Source organism: Schistocerca gregaria, chromosome 7 (genome assembly GCF_023897955.1).
Source record: "Schistocerca gregaria isolate iqSchGreg1 chromosome 7, iqSchGreg1.2, whole genome shotgun sequence".
Taxonomy (NCBI): domain Eukaryota; kingdom Metazoa; phylum Arthropoda; class Insecta; order Orthoptera; family Acrididae; genus Schistocerca; species Schistocerca gregaria.
The window spans coordinates 539,406,122-539,430,788 of NC_064926.1; the positions used below are offsets into that span (position 1 = coordinate 539,406,122).

Sequence of the window (24,667 nt, forward strand, 5' to 3'; positions counted from 1 at the left end):
TATGTGGGTACCACAAAAAGAACGGTCAAAAAACGACTAGAAGAGCACAAGGGCAATTGCAGAAGGGGAGAGATTGATAGATCAGCTGTTGCGGAACACGCTTTGCAGTCAGGAGACCACCACATTTATTTTGATAGAACTCAAGTACTGGCAGCCACAAGCGGATATCATGAAAGGCTTTACAGAGAGGCTATAGAGATTATGAAACACCCCAGGAATTTTAATAGGAAGGAGGAGGGCGTGAAATTGAATGACATCTGGATGCCGGTGCTGAAGAAGATGTGTACCAGTCTTCCGCCATGGGATGATAGCAACAGCGGACGGCGGCAACCGACAACGGCCAATTGCGCTCGCGTATTCAAAACATGTGACGTCACGCCTATGCGCAGGAGCACGCGAAAACAAAAATTTGCTGCAGTCAGTAGTGAGACAGTGTGTGTTTCGGAAGTTAACAGAAGCCACGAACCCCCTTGAAGATGTCCTCCGCAGATGGGGACGAAACGTCGGATTACAATGCGAAATCCATCAGACCACGGCATAATAGCCCGGAAAAGAATTTTATTAATCATCACTCAAAAATAACACACCTGCCTCCTCCCCAAAGATATTACACCATCAATGCATTTATACGAAATAATTTTGAAATAATGTTACCCACACCAGATGTGCATTACTCAACAGTTATGACAGTTTGGCAGGATACATAGTGTAACATTGAATTAAGTTCATGAAAACCACCTAAAGCATTATACTGCAGTTAGTAAAAATGTTTTAATTGCTGGATGAATACAGTACATAATATCCACTAGCTGTGAACAGAATTATTCTTATAGGAAATAAGAATATATAAATAATATTGTTAGATTCCATCCTGGATTTTCCGTTGTCTTCTAGGAAGTAGTGTGCTACTGAAGAAACAGTTTAGTCTACACAGAGCTACTGTGAAGAATCAATTTTATACTGCCAAACAGTAGGAGATATCCTAACCTATTCTACTTAATATAAATATTCAACAACCAACACAGAAAATGTTGCAATAGTTTCTCAACATAAAGGTACAGCTCATTCCCTTCGCAATATAGTTTGCTACCTGCCTCCATACACATATCCACCACCACCACCACTTCTTTTTAATTTGAAAGTGATAGTATGTTGCAGGATTTGTGTAACTAGCATTCAATTATACTCTTAAATTTTTTGCAGATATATCCTCTCTCCTCCCAAACAGAGAAACACTAACAGTTCTGAAAGATAAATAACATTCCCTTTTACTTTTGTGTGTTTTTGTGGTACTATATTTTGCCACTTGAAGCTATGTATCAAATTATTATTTATTCTTCATATTCATTTAATATTAACAAGTAGAACATAAAATTTCTGATAGTTTAAAACTGTGTGCTAGTGTGAGAACTTCGCTTGCAATCTTGCAGTCAAAGCTCTTGACTCTTTTTCACAACACTTCTCTACTCCACAGAAGATGGCCAGCATAGATAGCTGGACTAGTACTCTCAAAATTAAGGATATTAAATGTTCTTAGTCAGGCAACACAGTTTGAACCTGTCTGGGAGTTTCAGAGCAGTACATACACTGCTGCAGAGTGAAATATTCATTCCTAAAACAAGCTTTGCCCTTGTGGAGGTGCAAAATTTGGCTACATTAAATTCAGAAATTTCCCATAGGCATTACAGGTGTGAAATTTTCTGTATCCTGGTTGTCTATAAATGAACAAGTGTATGTAAAATTAGTTTTGTTGCAGTTGTAGTAATTAAATTGGACCAAAGTAGTCCCGAAAGATGTTATTTGCTTCTAGATGATATCATAAAAATTTTCAAATATTGTTTCATATTTTTATTATTTGTTCAAGGTACTTCTTGGGAAGTGTGCAGTGGATGGAGTTTGACAGCAGACATCTCTACATCACAGAAGGTACTGCATGGAGCGATGAATTATATATGGAGTGCCAGAGAGGATCTCCAAGTACTTCATCCCATAGATGTGAAAAACAATGTAAATAAAAATATGAATTTACGTAAAGCCGGTATTCAGAGTATAGCCATTGCTCTGTATTTGATCTCAATACCTGTACTCATGCAATAAAAGTTCATCATTATTTGAAAATTTTGTAATCTATTTGTAGCATGCAATGACAGAAGATAATTAATTCACTACAATAAAAAAAGAGTGCCTTTTTTCTTTAAACTCGTTAAAAATGAAAAATAAAGATGAATGTACTAAAGAAACATGAAGACGTTCAACTTTGATAAATATTACATGGTTGTTGGTTTTTGAAAATTCAAAAAGAAGAAGATAATTACTGAAAAGCAAATACTAATTACTTTCATTCTGACTGATTCACAGCGTTAATTTTTTACCTTTCACCCTGTTGCTAAAATATTTTCTTTCTGGAGTACTAGTCTAGTGAGGTGTGCAAGAGAGCTGCTGAGAAGTTTGGAAAGTTGGAGAGGTGTACTGATGGTAATGAGTTATGTGTGAATGCTCAGTTGACAAAAGGCAAGGTTTTGGGTTTGTGTCCCAAAGCAGCACGCCACTTAAACCTGCCACAAAACCATGCATATTGCTGCACAATGATACATTCATTCCATAAAAATGCTATTAATCAGAGAGTATTATGAAAAGAATAGACTGCTACTCACCACACTGAGGAGGTGTTACGTTGCAGACAGAAACAACAAAAGGGTTGTTTTAACAAGTGAGCTTTCAGCCACAAAGCCTTATTTTAAAACACACACACACACACACACACACACACACACACACACACACACACAAACTAATGTTTCTGGCCCTGGCCACCGAGGCCAGACTCAGAGGTCATGTATGAGAGTTACTTAAGAAGAAGGCCTTTTGGCTTAAAGCTAATTTTTTTTAGCAGTTTTGTGCCTGTCTGTGAATCATGTCCTCTATATGGTGAGAAGCAATCCAGCCTTTCTTATTATTTTCATTATTCCAGCTTTGATTTTCAATTGATTCATTAATCAGATAGTTTCCCATAAGCCCTGCATCAGCAGCAGATCTGCCAGTGGCATGAGAGAATTTAACTGCTGCTTTGCCTTGTCACGATTTGTTATAAATTTAGAGTTGTACTAGTCTGCAGTCCGAAGACTGCTTAGATTCTGTTCTCCACACTTGTCTATCCTGTCTCTTCATCTCTGCCTAACTACTGCAACTTATATAGGGCTCCCAGATATCCTGGTTTTCCAGGACAGTTCTTGTTTCAGATTAAAGAAATTGGTGTCCCAAATTATATTTTTGGGGCGGCAGTTTGTTCTGGATTTCAGACTTCAGAGAAATATGACAGCTGACTCAGGCCCTTAATGAGTAGTATTGTGTGGTAATGCTGCTGAGTTCCCATTATTGTGTGTTTGGCCAGTATTACACTCTCATATTTCCTTGACAAAGATTTGATCAAAGGTATGATCAAATTTGTTTGACAAAGATATTTGATGTGGCACTAAAAAGGTGTATTACACACTCATATTGTTCGTCGAAGTTCAACTTGTTATTATGCGCAGCAGTTGCAGGTAACACAATTGCAATGTTTGCACATTTGGAAGAGAAGTGGGGGAAAATAGAAACGTACCTGGGTGAAGCCATGGGTTTTACAATGAGACAATAAAAGCATTCAACAAAATTTGTTACATGAGCTTCTAGTGGAGGATGTCAAGTTGTACATAAATTACTTAAGAATGGATGTGCATACATTTCAGTATTTGCTCAGTGAAGTGTCTCGTCATATCACAAAGCACAATACTAACTTAAGAACTGCTATATCTGCAGAAGACAGGCTCACAGTAAATCATTGATTTCTTGTTACACGAGAGAGTTCCTCTAGCTCATAGTATAACACTCGAATACCACAGAGCACATTAACTAAAATAATACCTGAAACGTGTGAAGCAATTTATAAAGCACTAAAGGATCAATATCTCAAAGTAAATAAATGCCCAATACACTTTATGTGCATTAAGAACTATTTTTACTGTATATCAAAGTAATAATTACATTTTGTGTTCCACAACTACAAAATTATTAGAAATGTATGAAGGTGATGAGGCACTTTACAATGTGAGGCATCCTGAGTACCAAAATTGATTAAGAAGACTGGAGGGGCTCATAATACATATACATAAAATGAAATAAGTTATGCAAAGGTCGATCTTGCATCAAACAGATATGGAACTTAAAAAGAATTTTGCAAAAGAGAAGATGTAGAAATACTGTGGTAACTTTTGTCGATTTTAAAATGGCTTACGATTCAATACATAGGCAAACATTATTTCACACCTTAGAAGAGTTCAGAATTGACAGGAAAACCAGATCAATTATTCAACAGGCATCAACACATACAACCTCCAAAGTTAAATTCATGGGAGAAACATCAGAAGCATTTCATATCCATACTGGTGTTCGCCAGAGAGATGGAATGTCCCCCATTATATTTAACATGGTTCTGGAAAAAATTGAGGACATGGGAAAAGGAAATAAAAGGATTTCGGCATGGGATTAAAAAAGAGCAGAGAGTTAGGGTGAAGTGTCTAGATTTCATGGACGATCTTGCCATTCTACCCAACAATCGAGAGGAAGCCAAACTTGAATTGGAAAAACTACGCGAAATCTCACAGAAAACTGGGCTACAAATCTCCTATGAGAAAACACAGTATCTGGAAAACAAACCTGTAGATAATCTCCCCATTACTACTCAATACAGGAAAGTGGCACAAGCTGCCCACTTCAGATATCTGGGAGAGATAATCCAACCATCAGGACTGAACTCAATAGCCAATAAAGATAGAATCTCCAGATTACAAAAAGCATATAAGCTCACTTGGAATCACTATAATAAGAAAACTATTTCTGTCAATGCGAAACTAAGGCATTACAACACAGAAGTCCTAACAGAAGCACTTTATGCTGCAGAAATTACAATGATTCATGGTTATACTAAGATCAGAGAGATTGAAAAGCAGGAAAGAAAAATTCTGAGAAAAATATACGGACCAGTGTTTCGGGAAGGAATTTGGATGAAGAGGCCAACGAGACATATTTGCAAAGACATAGAAACAATAACAGACACCATTAGAAAGGGGAGGATGAAATTTTATGGACATATCAGCATGATGAATGAAAGCATGCTCACAAGACAGATCTTTGAGATAGTAAACAAGAGCAAAAACAAGACAAAGTGGATCACTGAAGCAAAAGAAGACAAAGAACTGGGGCTCACACAAGAGAACATAATCAATAGAGAACAGTTTAGAATCATCATACAGAAACACACACTTAAACAAGAACATACGTAGAACAGAACAGGAGAAAGATTGTCAGAAGAATGCAAGAGAGAACACAGTGAACGTATGAAGAGAATTTGGGAAAAAAGAAGAAGAAATCATGACTACTCAAGTTCAATTGCTCTCTCAAAAGGGTATAAACGAAAATGATAATAATAAAATGAAATAAGTATGTCAATATGTACTTTATTGTGAGAGTAGCGTCAGTGGAGGGCATTATTTTTCTCTTTTACGTTGTCAGACGTGCACATCAGCCGTGCACCCAGTCGTATCTCAAGGCTAAAGACATACGTAATTTTTTGTTGTTGTTGTAACTCTCCATTCTTCTTAGTCTATTTTTGCACTCAGGGTGCCTCACATTGTGAAGCATCTCATCAGCTTTATAAATTTCTATTAATTTTGTAGTTGACGGCACACACAAATTAAACTTCGCAACTACATTCACAAACACACTGTTGATGACAGAACACAGCAACGATGCTAGTGTTCCAAGTGGTAACATTTCACATTGTAGTGAACAGAAGACAAGATACTTTTATGATCAACTCTACAGTGAGGCCCTAGATTTGATCATATTTGTTTGATGACAGGTGGGATTTGACAAAGTTCCCTATTACTCGGTCAAGTTTCTTTGACATAAATATTTGACATATCAACTTTAACAAAGAAATATTCTAGAGTAATACTGGCCTTATATCCATTAAGTTTAAGTTTTGCATCAATGTGGTTCTCTGTTTCTCTGTCCACGTCTTATCACTTAATTTGTTATTGAAGGTGTTTGTTTCATGTGATCTCGAAACACGAAAGAAGAAGTGTTCATTTCAACAAAAATATTCAGAAGAATTGTCATTCATAAAATGAGGGAGAAGGGACTTTCTGAGTCATCATTCTTCTCACTGGTTCAATGTGGCCTGCCATGAGTTGTTCTCCTGTGCCAACCACTTCCTCTTATAGTAGCACTTGCAACCTACGTCCTCAACTGTTTGCTGAATGTATTCAAATTTCTGTCTTCCTCTATAGTTTTTACCCTCTATGGATTAGAATATGTAATTTTTAAGTATTATGTTTCCACTGCAAATGTGGCAAGAGCAGATGTTAAAGATCATTTAGCTAGTGTAAAGCACAAGTCAAATGTGTAGTCTGCAAGCATTTCAAAAACAATGGACAGTTATTTTGTTTCATATTCATTCAAACAGGACAAATTAGTAACAGCTGGACATTAGCAAAGTGCAGTCATACCATTTAAAATCATATGTCTTTGAAATCAGTTGTCTACTTCTGGGCTAAGCTACAAACTTTTTAATAATGCCGAAGCAGCAAAAAATATGATGTTGTGCAGAACGAAATCAACAGCTGTTGTGAAATCAGTGTTAGTTCCAGACACTACCAAACATGAATGATCTTTCAAAGGTAATTTATTTTGGTATAGTTGAAGGAATTTGCATCTCCCAAATGAAAGGGGAAATTTGCTTCCACCTGTCACTTTTTTTAAGTTTAAGAGAAGTGTTCCTGTTTGTCCCGATTTCTGCTTCCAAAATTACATCCATTTTTAGTCAGTTTAAGAGAAATGTCGCAGTTTGTTAAGCAGAAATTATGGCGATCCTAAACCTACATCCTCTTGAATGTGTTTACATGCAGAGAAGCTTTGTTCCACATCAGAGTACACAAACACCATGAAAATTTGCTCTGAATTATCTATTTTTCATCAAAGTGCACAGTCCCTTAAAAACAGCTCAAAGTTAAATTACAGTCTCTGAATAGTAAGGTGATAGGCATTATGGAGCACTGGTATAGAGATGACAAACTGCAGCATGTAGTGCTCTCATTATATGAATGTGCAAGTAGCTACTATAGAACTACCTTAAAGGATGGGTAATCATGTACTTATATCAGATGTGGCACACATATTAAAGCTAGAAAAGATCTGATCACAATTACTGTTAATGAGCATTTTGAATAGGCAGCCACAGAACTAACAAAAATTCGTAAGAAGTCAATCTTTCTGTGTGCGTGTTATTCAGCTACTGGCAATGTGGACACTTTCTTTGACACATTAGCTGAAGTCTTGGAAAGAGTCTCACTCCCCACAAGTATCATCATATGTGGGGACGTAAATAATACAAGTGTTGAGGGTGCAATCAGTAATAACTTCCTAAATATATTGAACACTTTTGATGTGGAAAAAATGGTAAACACTAGAACAAAGTTATTAAAAATTCAGCGTCAGCCTAAGACCTATACTTACAGATATCAACAGGGAAAATTGTCAAATATTTTTAAGATATCTTGGGCTTTCTGAAAATTATTGTTAGATAATGCTACAGATAGGCTTGGTAAAACCCACAAAACTGCTGCCTACAAAAGGATCTTCTTGGACATAACATACATAGTTTTTCTAGAGCATTGAGAAATCATTTCTAGGACGAAATGTATATGGGAAACAACGTAGATGTTAAGTCCTCCAAATTCTGTGCACTGTTTATATTAATTTTAGAGGAGATATTTTCAAAAACAGCCATTCCTATGGCAGCAATTAAGGAGCACTGATGGATAACTGCAGGTATGAAAAGGTCCTCCAAGACAAATTTCTCAATTTGTTACAAAAGCACTGCACTAATCTACAGTTTCTAGATTACTATCACAGTTATAAAAAGATAGGAGAGGGCTTCTTGCTGGAGAAACTCATTCAAAAACACCAATGTAATGCAGAAAACTAAAGCAAAGGTAGGTTGGTTGATTTAAAGGCGGGAGGAGGGACCAAACTACGAGGTCATCAGTCCCTTGTTCCTAATAAAACAAGTGTGAGCATAAAATGGATGAAACGTGTAACACAAAACGGAAAGAAAGGAAAAGCCACAAGAATGAAGGGAAGGCAACGAACACTAAAAGGAACAAAAGAGGACAAGAAAACAACAGAGAGACAATAGACACAGAAGAGAGTAAAACATGAAAGCAGATTACTGTGACTGGCCAACCACGAGAATAAAAAGGGAATACCAGCCACTCTGAAACACATTAAAACCTCCACCCTAAAAGCACTAGCGTGGAGGACCACAGAGGGACAGAGGACATGCACTAAAACCTACATAGAAGTATAAAACCCACTCTCACAGATAAAACGTAAAAACACAGAAGGCAGGGTGGTGGGAAAGTTAAGTCTGCCGCAGAGCGGCTAAAAGTGGGCAGTCCAGCAAGAGGTGGACGACTGTCATTTGGGAGCAACGGCGGCACTGAAGGGGGTCCTTGCGATGGAGTAGGTAACCATGCGTTAGCCACATATGGCCAATGCGGAGCCGGCAGAGGACAACTGATTCCATGCAAGAGGCCTGCATGGACTTCCACACATTCACAGTCTCCTTAATGACACACAGTTTGTTGTGCATGCTGTTAAGCCATTCCGTCTCCCAAAGACGGAAAACCCTGCTGTGCAAGACAGAACGCAGGTCAGCTTCAGGAATGCCTATCTCCAGAAGTGGTTTCCGTGTCACCAGTTTGGCCAGCCTGTTGGCAAGTTCGTTGCTGGGGATTCTGATGCGTCCTGTGGTCCACACCAAGACCACGGAATGGCAGGACCTTTCCAGGGCATTGACGGACTCCTGAATTGACGCTACCAGAGGGTGGCGAGGGTAGCACTGGTCAATAGCTTGTAGGCTGCTCAATGAGTCAGTACACAGGAGAAACGACTCACCAGAGCATGAGCAGATGTACTGAAGAGCACACGATATGGCCGCCAGCTCTGCAGTGAAATCACTGCAGCCAACTGGCAAGGAGTGCTGCTAAATATGTCCTCCATGAACATATGCGAAGCCTACGTGACCATCAGCCAATAAGCTATCAGTGTAAACCGCTTCAGAGCCCCAGAACACGTCAAGAATCGAGAGGAAGTGACAGTGGCGAGCGGCGGGGTTAATGGAGTCCTTAGGGCCATGCAAAAGGTTCAGACGAAGCTGCGGCTGAGGCATACGTGAATGGACCACAAGTAGAGGTGGTAAAGCGAAGGACTCCAGTTCCGACAAAAGGGACCGCACGCAAACCACAATTGTTAGCCCCGATCTGGGCCGCCGATGGGGGAGATGGACTGCGCGGGCAGGAAAAGGAGATGATAATTCGGATGCTCAGGGGAACTATGAATGTGTGCTGCGTAGCTGGCGAGCAGTTGCACATGTCTGATCTGCAGTGGAGGGACACTAGCCTCCACCAGTATGCTGGTCACCGGACTCGTCCTAAAAGCTCCTGTCGCTAATGGAACCCAACAGTGGTGTATAGGGTCGAGTAAATGCAATGCTGAAGGTGCTGCCAAACCATAAACCATACTCCCATAGTCAATTTGGTATTGGAGAAGGGCTCTGTAGAGCTGCAACAGTTTAGAGCGATCTGCACCCCAATTGGTGCTGCTCAGGCAACGGAGGGCATTGAGGTGCTTCCAGAACTTCTGCTTAAGCTGACTAAGATTAGAGAGCCAAGTCAATTGAGCGTCGAAAACCAGTCCTAGGAATTGATATGTCTCCACTACAGTGAGTGCATCATCATTTAAGTGCGGGTTCTGGATGAACGGTACGACAGTGACAGAAAATGCATGACACACGACTTTGGGGCTGAAAACTGGAAGCCGTGGGCTAGCGCCTTATGGATGGCTCCTGGGAGGTGCCGCTCAGTAACAACAGTACTGGAGCAGCAGTAGAAGATGCAGAAGTCATCTGCATACAGAGAAGGTGAGATGGAGGGCCCAACAGCTGCTGCTAGGCCATTAATGGCCACTAAAAATAGAGAGACACCCACTACAGAACCCTGCAGGACTCCATTCTCCTGGATATGGATGGAACTATGGGAGTCACCAACTTGGAAACAGAAAGTATGGAGCGACAGGAAGTAGTGAATAAAAATCTTAAGTGTCTCCAGAGACCCCACTCATACAATGTGACAAGGGTATGATGTCGCCAAGTTGTATGCTTCACTTAAGTAAAAAAAAAAGATGGCAATCAGGTGTTGCCGTCTGTAAAAGGCTGTTCGGATGGCAGACTTGATGGACACAAGATTATCTGTGGTATAACGACCCTGGCAGTAGCCTCCCTGACATGGAGCGAGAAACCACGTGACTGCAGGACCCAACCCAATCGCCGACATACCATATGTTCCAGCTGCTTACAAAGAACATTGGTGAGGCTGATAGCTATCCATATCAAATGGGTTTTTGGATTTGAGCACCGGAATGATGGTGCTCTCCCGCCATTGTGATGGAAAGACGCCATTGCACCAGATCCAATTGAAGTTGACGAGAAGATATCGCTTCTAGTCAGATGAGATCTGACCACGGATCCGGTCTGGCCCAGGAGCTGTGTCAGGGCATCGTGCAAGGGCACTGAGGAGCTCCCACTCTGTAACTGGGGCATTATAGGATTCACTGCAGCATGCAGTGAATGAGAGGATGTTCCCTTCCAGCCGACATTTGAGTGTGTGGAAGGCTGGGGGGCAATTCTCCGACGCAGAGGCTTGAGCAAAGTGCTCGGCAATCGCATTTGCGTTGGTACAGATATCACCATTTATGGTAACACTGGGGACAGCTGTTGGGGCCTGGTACCCGAAAAGATGTTTGATCTTTGCCCAGACTTGGGAAGATGTGTGGCACCTAATGGTAGCGACATCTCTCTCCCAACACTTCTCCTTCTGTTGCTCGATAATGTAGCGAACACGGGCACAGAGCCAGTTAAAGGCTGTGAAGTGCTCCAAGGAAGAGTGCCGCTTATGCCACTGTAGGGCTCACCGATGCTCCTTAATTGCTTCAGCGACTTCCGGTGACCACCAAGGGACTGCCTTACACCTCGGGCACCCTAAAGAGCGAGGGATCACATTTTCACAATTGTGCTAGTAACCTGCTCAACCATCACATTTATGTTACCATGTGGGGTATATCCAGCGGTAACAGCAGAGGTGAAAGTTCCCCAGTCCGCCTTGTTCAAAGCCCATCTGGGCAGGCATCCATGCGCCTGACGCTGGGGCAGTAACAGGAAGATGGGGAAGTGGTCACTACCACACAGGTCGTCATGTGCTCTCCAGTGGATAGATGGGAGAAGTCCTGGGCTGCAAATTGATAAATCAATGGCCGAGTAACTACCATGAGCCACAATGAAATGAGTTGTGGCCCCAGTATTAAAGAGGTGGAGGTCGAATTGCGACAGTAAACTTTCGACATCTCTACCTCGGCCAGTAAGCATGGTACCACCCAACAAGGGGTTATGGGCATTGAAATCCTCCAGAAGTAGGAAAGGTTTAGCGAGTAGATCAATCACTGCAGCTAATACATTCAGGGGTACTGCGCCATCTGGAGGAAGATATACATTGCAGACAGTTATTTCCGGCACCGTCCTTATTCTGACAGCCACAGCTTCAAGAGGGGTTTAAAGGAGCACATGTTCACTACAGACCGAGTTTAGGACATAAACGCAAACTTCACCTGACACACTATTATAGTCACTATGGTTCCTGTAATATCCTTTATAGCTGCGGAGGGCAGGTGTCCGCATTGCTGGCAACCAGGTTTCCGCAATTCCACTGGAGGATGACATCGTGAGACTGGGAAGGCACGAAACATTTAATGAGGCTGTTTACACTTCAGTGTCACCTGCTGCCACTGATTTATTGCCTGAGCAGTCTATATCCATTGTGTCTTGGGTTCTGGCGTGATCTAGGTCCTCAGCAGACGCCAAAATCTCCATCCCATCCTCAGCCACAGAGCTTGTAGGTAGTGGTGGCGTGGGTGCCACCGCAATTTCCTTGGTCTTAGAGGTTTTCTTTTTGGATTTCTCTCGCTGCTCCTTGCGTTTCCCTTGCTGGGAGGTCTTCACTAAGCCCTACGACCAGCTGATTTTGGGCTCTTCAGCCAATGATGAGTGTCATCTTTCCCACAAGAAGACTTACGCTTCTCTGATGGATGGGGAGGGGGGGGGGGGGGGGGTGTGTTGCTCCCGAAGTAGGTGGTGCAGGAGCAACAGAGAGGGAAATGCCCCCACCATTAAGTGGGCAGGTGTAGTCTTCGATCACTGAGAGGTGACCTGGGTTTTCAGAGCAGCAGCGTAAGATGATGTCATACGCACAGGATGCAGGTGTTCAAATTTTCTCTTAGCCTCAGCGTATGTCAGTCTGTCCAGGGTCTTAGACTCCATGATTTTCCTTTGTTTCTGAAGAATCCTGCAGTCAGGCGAGCAAGGCGAATGGTGCTCTCTGCAGTTGACACAGATGGGAGGCGGGGCACATGGAATATTGAGATGTGATGGTCGTCCGCAATCTCAGCATGTGACGCTGGAAGTACAGTGGGAAGACATATGGCCGAATTTACAGCACTTAAAGCACTGCATTGGGTGAGGGATACATGGCTTGAAATGACAGTAGTAGACCATCACCTTGACATTCTTGGGCAATGTATCACCCTCAAACGTCAAGATGAAGGCACCAGTGGCAACCTGATTATCCTTTGGACCCCGGTGAACACGCCGGACGAAATGTACACCTCGCCGCTCTAAATTGGCGCGTAGCTCATCATCGGACTGCAAAAGAAGGTCTCTGTGAAATATGATACCCTGGACTATATTTAAGCTCTTATGGGGTGGGACGGTTACAGAAACAACCCCCCGCTTGACACAAGCGAGTAATTCCCGTGATTGGCAGAAGATGCTGTTTTTATCAAGATTGACCCAGCTTGCATTCTAGCTGGACAAGCCCTCCACCTCCCAGAACTTCTTCTCTAAATGCTCAACAAAAAACTAAGGCTTCATTGTCATGAAAGATTCCCCATCAGCTCTTTAACATACAAGGTACCGGGGCGAATAAGATCCACTGCCATCCTTAGCCTGATGTTCCTCCCATGGTGTGGCCTGGGAGGGGAACGATTTGGGGTCGTACTTCTGTGCACTGAATTGAGCTCGTGATCGCTTAGAATCTGCTGGTGTTTCTCCACTATCAAGAGATGGATTACGCTTCATCGCGTTGTCATCTGCCCTGATTCCACCCGCTCTGACCATGGGCCCTCCCCATGGGCACCACCCAGCCGCAGCAAAGGCCACCTGGCAGGATGGCCATTGTTGGGAGTTCCAATGCCCCAGGGGGATATGCATCTACCCCTTGGCATACATGGGGAGTTAACAGCGCAGGCATCAGCAGAGTGATCCCTGTGTGGTCAGGGTGCTACAACCAACAGGGTATATTGTGGCCCCACTAGAATGGACTGGCTACCATCCAAAGAAGTCCATGGTCATCGTTGACACAGAAATCAACACTGCGTAGTGCATGGTGGAAAACGCACCCAGGAACATGTCCTTGCCCTACAATTTGAGAATGAGCAGGACTGCAATGCGCCGACGAGAAAGTTGGCTAAAGATCTCAATGCACAATGGACATGATGCACCTTGTAAGACGCCTTTCCCCAATTGGCTCGCTCTTCAGGAACATTTTGAAGAATGGAGATCAAACCATACAGGGGACCATCACATAAAGCCTGAAACGTGTGAGACTCCTTTTAGTTACCTTGTACGACAGGCAGGAATACCTCGGGCCTATTCAAACTCTCAGACCTGCAGGGGGGCCAAAGCAAAATAGTGTGGGATGCCATACAATAACAAACTGGGAAAGGCAGGCTCAAGTATAACAGCATGCAAAACAATGGTGGAGGTAGAATGATAGCAAATCCTCACGAATTGACAAATTTTGTAAATGACTATTTCTCTGGTACAATGGAGCAGTTGCAACAAAACTTTCTAAAACAAATTGTTGCACTCACAATGACTTACACGGCAAGTACAATGATTTTGCCGAAACAAGTCTAGAAGGCAGAAAGACAACACAGAAATTAAGAAGTCAGCAGGTAAAATTTAGTTTCCAGTCTGTTCTGAACACGTGCATAGAGAGCATATGTCCCCACGAATGAACATAATAAATGAGTCCTGTAGTCCAGCTACTTTTCCTGAGAATCTAAATCATGCATGAGTTGTGCCCTTACTAAAGAGAGGCAATGCAGTAGTCCTGAAAACTACAGGCCAGTTTCATTCCTGTTGGGAGGGTTAAGTACATATTGTCACATTACAGTGCTGTAGTACTTTAAAATGAAAATCATTTGCTAAGATCGATAGGGTATGAAAGTAATTTATTGTCTTTTCCAGATTTAAACATCTCACTCTTTGCAGGTGGATGCTAGCTTAGTTTCCTACGTAGACTAAAGGGAGTACACGGGTATGTGCACGACGAGTAACCACTCGTAGTGTGTGCAGTGTCAGTGTAGGGAGATGGGAAGAAGCACTGCAAAACTATTTTCCAAACTGTAGCTTCTTATTGTTGTTGTTGTGGACTTCAGTGCTGAGACTTGTTTGATGCAGCTCTCCATGTTACCCTAGCCTGTGCAAGCTTCTTCATCTCCCAGTACCTACTGCAGCCTACATCCTTCTGAATCTGCTTAGTGTATTCATCTCTTGGTCTCCCTCTACGATTTTTACCCTCCACACTGCCCTCCAGTACTAAATTGGTGATCCCTTGATGCCTCAGAACATGTCCTACCAACCGGTCCCTTCTTCTTGTCAAGTTGTGCCACAAACTCCTCTTCTCCCCAATTCTATTCAAGACCACCTCATTAGTTATGTGATCTACCCATCTAATCTTCAGCATTCTTCTGTATCACCACATTTCGAAAGCTTCTATTCTCTTCTTGTCCAAACTATTTATCGTCCATGTTTCACTTCCATACAGGGCTACACTCCATACAAATACTTTCAGAAACTGCTTCCTGACACTTAAATCTACTCGATGTTAACAAATTTCTCTTCTTCAGAAACGCTTTCCTTCCATTGCCAGTCTACATTTTATATCCTCTCCACTTCGACCATCGTCATTTATTTTGCTCCCCAAATAGCAAAACTCCTTTACTACTTTAAGTGTCTCATTCTCTAATCTAATTCCCTCAGCATCACCCAACTTAATTTGACTACATTCCATTATCCTCGTTTTGCTTTTGTTAATGTTCATCTTATACCCTCCTTTCAAGACACTGTCCATTTCGTTCAACTGCTCTCCCAAGTCCTTTGCTGTCTCTGACAGAATTACAATGTCATCGGCGAACATCAAAGTTTTTATTTCTTCTCCATGGACTTTAACACCTTTAATACCTACTCCGAATTTTTCTTTTGTTTCCTTTACTGCTTGCTCAATATACAGATTGAATAGCATCGGGGAGAGGCTACAACCCTGTCTCACTCCCTTTCCAACCACTGCTTTCCTTTCATGTCCCTCGACTCTTATAACTGCCATCTGCTTTCTGTACAAATTGTAAATAACCTTTCGCTCCCTGTATTTTACCCCTGCCACCTTTAGAATTTGAAAGAGAGTATTCCAGTCAACATTGTCAAAAGCTTTCTCTAAGTCTACTAATGCTAGAAATGTAGGTTTGCCTTTCCTTAATCTTTCTTCTAAGATAAGTCGTAGGATCAGTATTGCCTCACGTGTTCCAACATTTCTATGGAATCCAAACTGATCTTCCCCGAGGTCAGCTTCTACCAGTTTTTCTATTCGTCTGTAAAGAATTCGTATTAGTATTTTGCAACTGTGACTTATTAAACTGATAGGTCAGTTAATTTCACATCTTTCAACGCCTGCTTTCTTTGGGATTGGAATTATTATATTCTTCTTGAAGTCTGAGGAAATTTCGCCTATAACTTATCTTGTGCATATTGTATATGAACAGAAGAAAATTCTACAATAGGATTCATGGTTTCCTGCTAGAAACTATGCAGTTATCAGTGCAAAATTGAGTGAAATAGAATTGATATGTCATTCCCCAACAAAGTGTTACAAGGTCTTTGCTGTCCCTAATCTATATAGGGTGGTCAGAAATAGTCTGAAAATCTTGTAACCGTGGTGCAAGGGACATTGTGATGACAAATAATTGCTATGAAAAAAATTAATTTCCGAGTCATTTAGTGTTGAAGATAGCCAATTAGTTCATCATGCGTGCAAATTCGGACACTTGCATGCACTAAAATGCACGAATGCATTGACACCTGTGGCTCCAATGGTTACCACTTGTTCAAATGCTCATTACCAGTAAAAATGTGTGTTTCTAAAAAAATGATAAATTGAAGTTAGCAAGCCAAACAAAAGACATTTTTGGCACTGAAGAGAACGGGGGGGGGGGGGGGGGGGGTGTTGAAGGAGAAGATGGGCAGGAGCAGTGGCTAACAGTGGAACAAAAAGAGGGTATGGAACAAGAACAGAGAGAAGATAAGATACAGGTGGTGGCAGCTGGTGGGTGGAGGGGATGTGGGTACAGTAAGTTGCCGTAGGTTGAGGCGAGCATAATTTCAAGAGCAAAGAATGTGTTGTAAGGGTGCGTAGTCCAGAAAAAGTGGTGGTGGAAGGGAGGATCCAAATAGCTTGGGTAACGAAGCAGCCACTATAATCAGGTATGTTATGTACAGCTACATGTTGTGGTGCAGGGTGGTCTACTTTGCTCTTCACCACAGTTTGGGTGCGGCTGTTCATCCTGTGGATAGTTGGGTAATAGTCATACCAATTTGAAGAACTGCGCAATGATTACAAATGAGCTGGTATATGACATAGCTGCTTTCACAGGTGGCCTGGCCTCTGCTGTGGTAAGATAAGCACGTGACAGGACTGGAGTTGGATGTGCTGGATGGGTAGATTGGGCAGGTCTTGCACCTGGGACTTCCACAGGGATATGATCACTGAGGCAAGGGGTTGGGATTGGGAATGGCATAGGGATGAACTATGACGTTGTGGAGCTTGGGTGGCAACGGAACACCACTTTAGGAGGGTGGGGGGGAGGAGATCTTGGGTGGGGCATGATGATAGGTAATCACAAGCCTAATGACGGGTGTGGTTCAATTGTTTCAGTTAAGAGCTGTAGTGGGTGACAGAGGGGACACTCCTTTGAAGCTGTTTCTTGGGAGTAGTGGGAGGGTTGGGAGTGTATGGGAGAAAACAGGTTGAAAATTTGTTTGCAGACTAGGTCTGGGGGATAGTGCCTCTCTGTGAAGGCCTTGGTGAAACTTTCAGCATACTGGCAAGGGAGTTCTTGTCACTGCAGATACACCGCTCCAGATGGCCAGGCTGTGTGGGATTAATTTCTTGATGTGGATTGGATAGAAGCTGTCAAAATGCACGTGTTGTTAGTGGTTGGGGTGTTTAATGTGGATGGTCCCCTCAGAGTCAACGTCCACAAAGGTGGTATGCTGTGTTTAGGAGAACAAGGTGAAGTGAAGGGGAGTGGTGTTGAGGTTGTGAAGGAATAAGGGCAGGGTGGCAGGGTGTCTTGGCCCTGAGATCAGGTCTTGAGGATATCATCAATGAACCTGAACCAGACTAAAGATTTGCCTTTTTGGTAGCCTAGGAAGATCTCTCTAGATGGTGGCCAATAAACACGTTGGCACAGGAGGGTGACATGCAGGTGCTCCTGGCTGTGGTGTGGAATTGTTTATATATCATTCCTTCAAAGGAGTAGTAGTTGTGAGTTAGGATAAAGTCAGTGAGGTGCATGAGGAATGAGGCAGTGGGTTTGGACTCTGAAGGATGTTGGGAAAGGTATTTTTCAATAGGCATTAGGGATGTTGATGTACAGGTAAGTAGCATCAACAGTGATGAGTAGGGATCCAGGAGATAAAGGAGTGGGGATGGTGGATAGTTGTGAAGGAAGTGGTTGGTATCTTTGATGTTGGAGGCTATATTACAGGCTGGCCAATGAGGGCCGAAAGTCTTTCAGTGGGGGGGGGGGGGGGGGGGGGGGGGGGGGGGACAAAAACTGGCTACAATGTGCCATGCAGGATTGTTGGGTTTGTGGATTTTAGGAAGCATGTAAATCGGGTGTGTATGGGGTGTTGTAGGGTTAAGGATGGAAATGGATTCAGGGGATAGGTTCTGGAAATGGCCTAACGCTTTAAGCACAGGATTGGAGTTTACGTTAGCCTTATGGGATAGGATCACTCTTGCTGAGTTTATTGGTGGAGGAATCAGATAATTGGCAGAGGCCTTCTGCTGGGTAGTCACTATGGTTCGTAACACCAGAGGTGGAACCTTTGTCTGCAGATATGATAATTACATCTGGATTTGTTTTGAGGATATTTATGGTTGTCGTTTCTTTTACTGGAAGGTTGGTATCCTGGAGAACGATGGTTATGTCAAGTTGGAGATAAGGAGGTGACCAGCAAATAGTTAGGTCAAAGCGCGGAGGATCGAAGTTGGATTGTGATAGTAACTGTGAGAGCACAGTTCAATGTTGGGATTAGGTTTTAGCTGGACGCATTGGCAGCAAAGAAATGTTGCCATTGCAGGGATTGGAAGGAGAGTAGGTCTTTGACAAGTCCACCATGGTGAAATTTGGATGTAGGGCTAAAGGTGAGTTGAGGCTACTGGATAGGACAAACTTCTGTGGGGCTGAAGATTTTGGCGGAAAAGTTAACAACAGCCTTATGGGAACGTTTTGGCTCAGGAGTTGCTGGAGTGTTGGTGGGAGTTTTGGGGATATTTTCCCAACCCACGCACACTCCCATACCTCATCTACCGCAATCTAGATCCAGGGCCAAGACACCCTATCCTAATTCCTTCACAACCTCAAAACCTTCTCTCACATACAGTTCACCTGGTCCTCCTCAACCCATATGCCACCTTCCTGGACAATGGCCTCCTCTTCTCTGATGGCTCCATCCATTCCTCTGTCTACATTAAACCCATCAACTACTAACAGTAATTGCATTTTGACAGCCGACATCCCTTCCACACAAAAAAATCCCTCCCATACAGCCTGGTCACCTGGGGATAGCATATCAGCAGTGAAAAGAACTCCCTTGTCCAGTGTGTTGAGGGTCATACCAACGTCTTCACTAACAGGCACTATTCACGAGATCTAGTTTGCAAACCGATCTCCCATGCAGTTTCCCTGCACACTCCCGATCCTTCCACTACCCCCAGAACTAGCCACAGAGGAGTGCCACCTTTGTTACATAATATCATTCTGGACTGGAACAACTGAACCATAGCCTTCGTCAGGATTTTGATTATCTATCATCATGCCCTGAAATAAAGGATATCCTACACAAGATCCTTCCCAGATCTCTTGAAATAGTGTTCCATCACTCATGCAAGCTTCACAACATCATAGTCCATCCCTAGGCCACACCCAATCCCTACCCTTTGGCATAGGAACCAAGACCTGCTCACACCACCCACCTTACTCCAGACCAGCCATAGGCTTTTCCTACCTATTCGAGGACGGGCCACCTGTGAAGACCCAGGTGCAAGACCCACTCAAACCACCCATCCAGTACTTCCTACTCCAGTCCTGTCGCAGTCATTTCGTACCCCATCAGAGGATAGGCCACCTGTGAATGTGTCATATACCAGCTCCACTGGAATCATTGCGCTGCCTTTTATATTGATATAACTACCAACCAGCTGTCCACAAGATTGAATGGCCACTGATAAACTGTGGCCAAGAGCAAGGTAGATTACCCTTTAGTACAACACACAGCTGAACACAACATGCTTGATTTCAATGGCTGCAGCCATCTGTACCCTCTACTCTACCAATAATTTTCCTGAACCACATTGATGGAAGCTACCCTCAGAGCACAATCTCTGCTACCTAAATTATTCTAGCTTCAAGCTGTGGCAACCTACTGCCCCCACACCCACCACCCAACAGCTTGCACCCCCTCTAAATAATCATCTCTACCCTATTCTCATCCCCCACCCTCTTTGTGTGCTGACCTCTGCCAATCCATCTGCTCGTCTCTCCCCTTCCCCGCTCCTCTTCTTTTTGCCCCCCCCCCCCCCCCCCTCCACCCCTCCGGACCGACACGACACTCAGCCTCTGGATGCTGCAATTTTGGTGGTTGTCTAGTCCCAGCATGCTCCACCAGACAGTGCTCCTCCCCTGCCCCTCCCCCCCCCCCCCCCTCGAGATTGCTGCTTCTGTTCTATGTAACAGCTACATTCTGATCTGAGCTGCCAGAGATGGTGGTCACATGCTTGTGAGGTGTTCTTGCTTGTGTGAATATTGCGTGCGTTTCCCTTTCTGAAGAACGCTTTGGCCAAAGTCTAATGGGTAACTGCCTTTTTGTTGTGCCACTCTGAAACATCTATCATCTTATAGTGAATAGCAATCTATATTTTATTTATATTGATGATATTTCTCTCTGCATAAACAATTGACAACACAATTTGAGCAGCCTTCATCAACTGTTTGCAGATGATGCAGTCATTTACTGTATAGTGAAGTCATCAGAAGATCAAAACCAATGGCAAAATGATTAAGACAAAAATATCTGTATTTGAATTAGATTAAGTGTAAGGTAATTCACAAGAGTATGAAAAGAAATCCATTAAATTTCAGTTACATGATAAATTTGGGAATTGGAAATTTGTGGTAAGTTCTATGGGACCAAACTGCTGAGCTTACACACTACTTAATACAAGTTAAACTAACTTATGCTAAGGACAACACACACACCCGTGCCCAAGGGAGGACTTGAACTTCTGACAGGGAGAGCCATGAGAACCGTGGCAAGACTCCCCAGACCACACAGCTACCCTGCGTGGCAGTTACACGAAAACCACATTACTTTAAAGGCCATAAACTCAACAAAATATCTAGGAATTACAATTATGAACAATTTAAATTTGAACAATCACATAGATAATGTTGTGGGGACAGCAAACCGAAGACTGTGTTTTAGTGGCAGAACACTTAGAAGATCTACTATAGAGACTGTCTACACTTCGCTTGTCCGTCCTCTGCTAAAGTATTCCTGTGCAGTATAAGATCCTTAACAGATACAATTTATGAGGGACACTGAAAAAGTCCAAAAAGGGCAGCTCATTTTGTATTAATAGGAAAGAGGGTGTCATGGATATGATAAGCAAGTTGGGATGGCAATCATTAAAACAAAGGCGTTTTTTGTTGTGGTGAGATGTTTTCACAACATTTCAATCACCAACTTTCTCCTCTGAATGTACATATATTTTACTGTCACCAACCTACATAGGGAGAACTAATCATCGTAATACAGCAACAGAGATCAGAGTTCATACTCAAAGATTTAAAGTGTTCATTTTCCTCATGCACTTTAAGAGAGTGGACTGACAAAGTCTGAAGGTGGTTCAAAGAACTCCCTGCCAGCCACTTAAGTGTGAAATGCAGAATAATCATGTAGCTGTAGATACCAACCAGTGAAACAGTGCAGTTGTTAAGATGCTGACCTCATGCTCAAGAGGATAGAGTTTTTTCTCTGTCTGATCATCCTAATTCCAGTTTTCCCAAATAATTCAGGCAAATGCCAGGCCACAGCTGACCAACTATCCTATCCTCATAAAACATACTTACATATTCTATGTGTGTATACATTTTTGAGCTTTTGTTTTCATTGTATTATGACGACAAATCTAGTGTCATTGTAATATGATACCTGGATAAATAAATGAAATGAACAGACCTATCGGTGACTCAACACATATACCCATTTGGTGAGTTATTGCCTTTAGTCATTTTACAACTTCAAATAACTTTTATGGTATTCTGTCTACACTCTTATGTTAACACACATATCACATATAATGTTATCTTATCTTACCTATATCCACAATGTTGAACATGTGTTTGTTGTGCCTCTTCACAACATATATTGTTGGATACTCAATAACAGTCTTCCCCTTCAAATTTTCTCTCAAACTTTCATGCGGGTCAAGTTCAAAGAACTGGGTTTCCTTCTTACGACACAGCTCTGCCTTTAGAAGTAACAACAGCCCTGGAAGTCCTATTGCATAATAAGACTGCAGTTTCTGTTGATCCGACAGTGGAGTGTTGTCACGTACCAAGAAGCTACTAGTGAAGTGTGACAGAAGTTCAGTCTCAAGGCACCTAAAAACCCAAATATATATACATTTTTTTTTTGGAAAAATTCTTTCAAATAAACACAAAGAAAAGAGAGTTAAAATAAATGACATATAATATAATCCATAGTGTGATATGTTTACTTCTTCAAAATGATACAAGAAAAAACTATAGTAGTGGTACCATTCTAAATATCCTCCTGTGTGTATCAGCTCAAAACCTATTGTATCTATCACATCACAAGAAATACTGTTCACATCTGTGGTATATCTTCATGTGTTTTAATGAATTTTTAATAAAATCCAGCTTTTTAATATAAAGCAAAAAAATTAAAATCTTATTATATACATGATAAAATAACATGGAGGCAGGATGCGGGCCAGTGCTTTCCTTTAGGAAACAAAAATGCTAGTACTGCTTATAAACACATCGGAAATAGCATTAACTATTTCTAACCCTCAGAACTATCAGTTCCTTTATTAGGAAAGTTGCAAAGAAAAGCCAAACACTCAGACCATAGCTTAAGAAAAACACATCTGTTTGAGAATAAAAGGAAATATAAATGGAGGAAGCATGATCAAAGATAGCTGGAAGTCAACAACAGTACTCTGGCCAGCACTATAACAGCTGCACCTAGAGAGATGATAAAAGGAATGAATGAGAAGTGAAGATGGGTTAAGAGGGAGAGAAGTGAGAAGTGGAATGAACAGCGCAATTGCGAACTTCCTCTACATCATCTCTGGACTGAAACCTGGTCCATTACTTGCCAGGCATCAACTCTGACCCCTTCTCCCTAACACCTCCCTATTATACTTGCCTTCCTTTATCCTCACAAAAGGTGAGCCCATCTTGACCTCTGTCTGAGTGACCAGCCCTTCCTTCAAAAAATAACCCACTTTCATTCCCGAGGAAGGAACAAACAGTTCCAAAAACAAGGAATAGTTTTTTTTCAGTTATTCAGGCTCCTTGAAGGTTTACATTTTCCCCAAATGAATTTTTCTTTGATACAGACATTGTGCACATACTAGTTTTAAGATGGTGTACTTCAATTTAGTTTTGTCAAAAATTTACTTATACTTAACTGGTCTGATGATATTTTCAAATTATCACACTCAGGAAATATCCAGTCTATTCTCCATTTTATTAGTTGTGTTTTCCAATTAAAGAATGTAGTGTTTTCCTTATGTCGCGTAAAACACTGAGGTAAGAAACAGAGATGAGTACCCCTCCTGGTGGCTGCAGCTCTAAGTTTAAAAAGGTGCTGTAAAGGAAATGCAGAAACTACATACATGCATGCATGCATACATACATAGACATACATACACAACATAGCATACAAATGGGCATCTTTAGTAGGAGTGAAAAAAATATGTACTACACCACAGAATAAGTGCAAAGTTGTAGAAAATAGAATGTTTGTTGTGAAACTTCTCTTACGTTCAACTACTGTATAATGAAAAGATCAGATTTTAAATACTTCTTTCTGACAAAGTTAATCTGCTGTCCTAATATTTTCCTGAATTCACACTGCCATATGATTACCATTAGTTTTCATAAATTTGTACTTTTTACACACATTGGTATCATATAAAGTAATAGCAATGTCTCATACAAGCTGAAAGAATTTCACCGAGTTCAACTGTGTATTATACACCATGAAGCATTTGTCCATGTGAAATAGAACTTTACATCTGCTGCATTTAAAGGATGATTCTACAAGTTGGCATTATCTGTAGCAGAACTTACTGAATATCATCTTTGACCAGGATTAGTTGTAAGATAGATGACACTAGCACTGGGTAGCAAACAGAAATAGACCATCTTACCCTGCTAATAAAGGGAGTACTGGTAAATGATCTATACACAGTTGAGGTTTTGCCTGGCTTGGATGATGTATGTGAGTCTGTGTGTTAGCTCTGAAAAGGGACACTATCCAAATGAGCAGCAACAATTTCAATCTCGTACAAGTGCCTGTCAGCTGTTCCATATGAGCTAGAACACACACACACACACACACACACACACACACACACACAAACGCACGCGCGCGCACTCGCTTACCACATAGCCAGGCTACCTGTGGATGCCATATTTACAGTAATAAGAATTCCCTTGCCCAGTTTTCTAAAGGTCTCACAAGTGGGGCCTTCTTCACAGGCAGACACTATCCCCCAAACCTACTCTGCAAACAGATGTCCTGTGCCATATCCCCTCAAACCCTTAATTCTCCCACCATTTCCCAGAACCAGTAGCAACAGAGCACACCACTCATAATCTAATATCACTTGGAGCAACTGAACAATGTCCTTCACCATGGCTTCGATTATCTATCACCATGCTCTGAAACAAGGAGCATCCTACCCATAATTCTTCCTGCTCCTCTTAAAATTATATTCTGCCGCACAAGCACACCATACAACATCCTGGTCTGTCCCCATGCCACTTCCACTTTCAACCTCTTGCCAGTGGAAAAGCATAT

General features: G+C 42.1%; 1 protein-coding gene across 1 annotated transcript in view; it reads right to left on the minus strand.

Moving 5' to 3' along the window:
* Nucleotides 1-24,667, minus strand: part of LOC126282136 (box C/D snoRNA protein 1-like) — an 83,152-nt gene that overhangs the window by 7,198 nt on the left and 51,287 nt on the right. Inside the window, exons 4-5 of the mRNA XM_049981636.1 lie at nucleotides 23,271-23,449; nucleotides 21,929-22,215 (exon numbers count right to left, since the gene is read on the minus strand). Coding sequence (XP_049837593.1) covers nucleotides 21,929-22,215; nucleotides 23,271-23,449 — 466 coding nt within the window. The remainder of the gene's footprint in view (nucleotides 1-21,928; nucleotides 22,216-23,270; nucleotides 23,450-24,667) is intronic.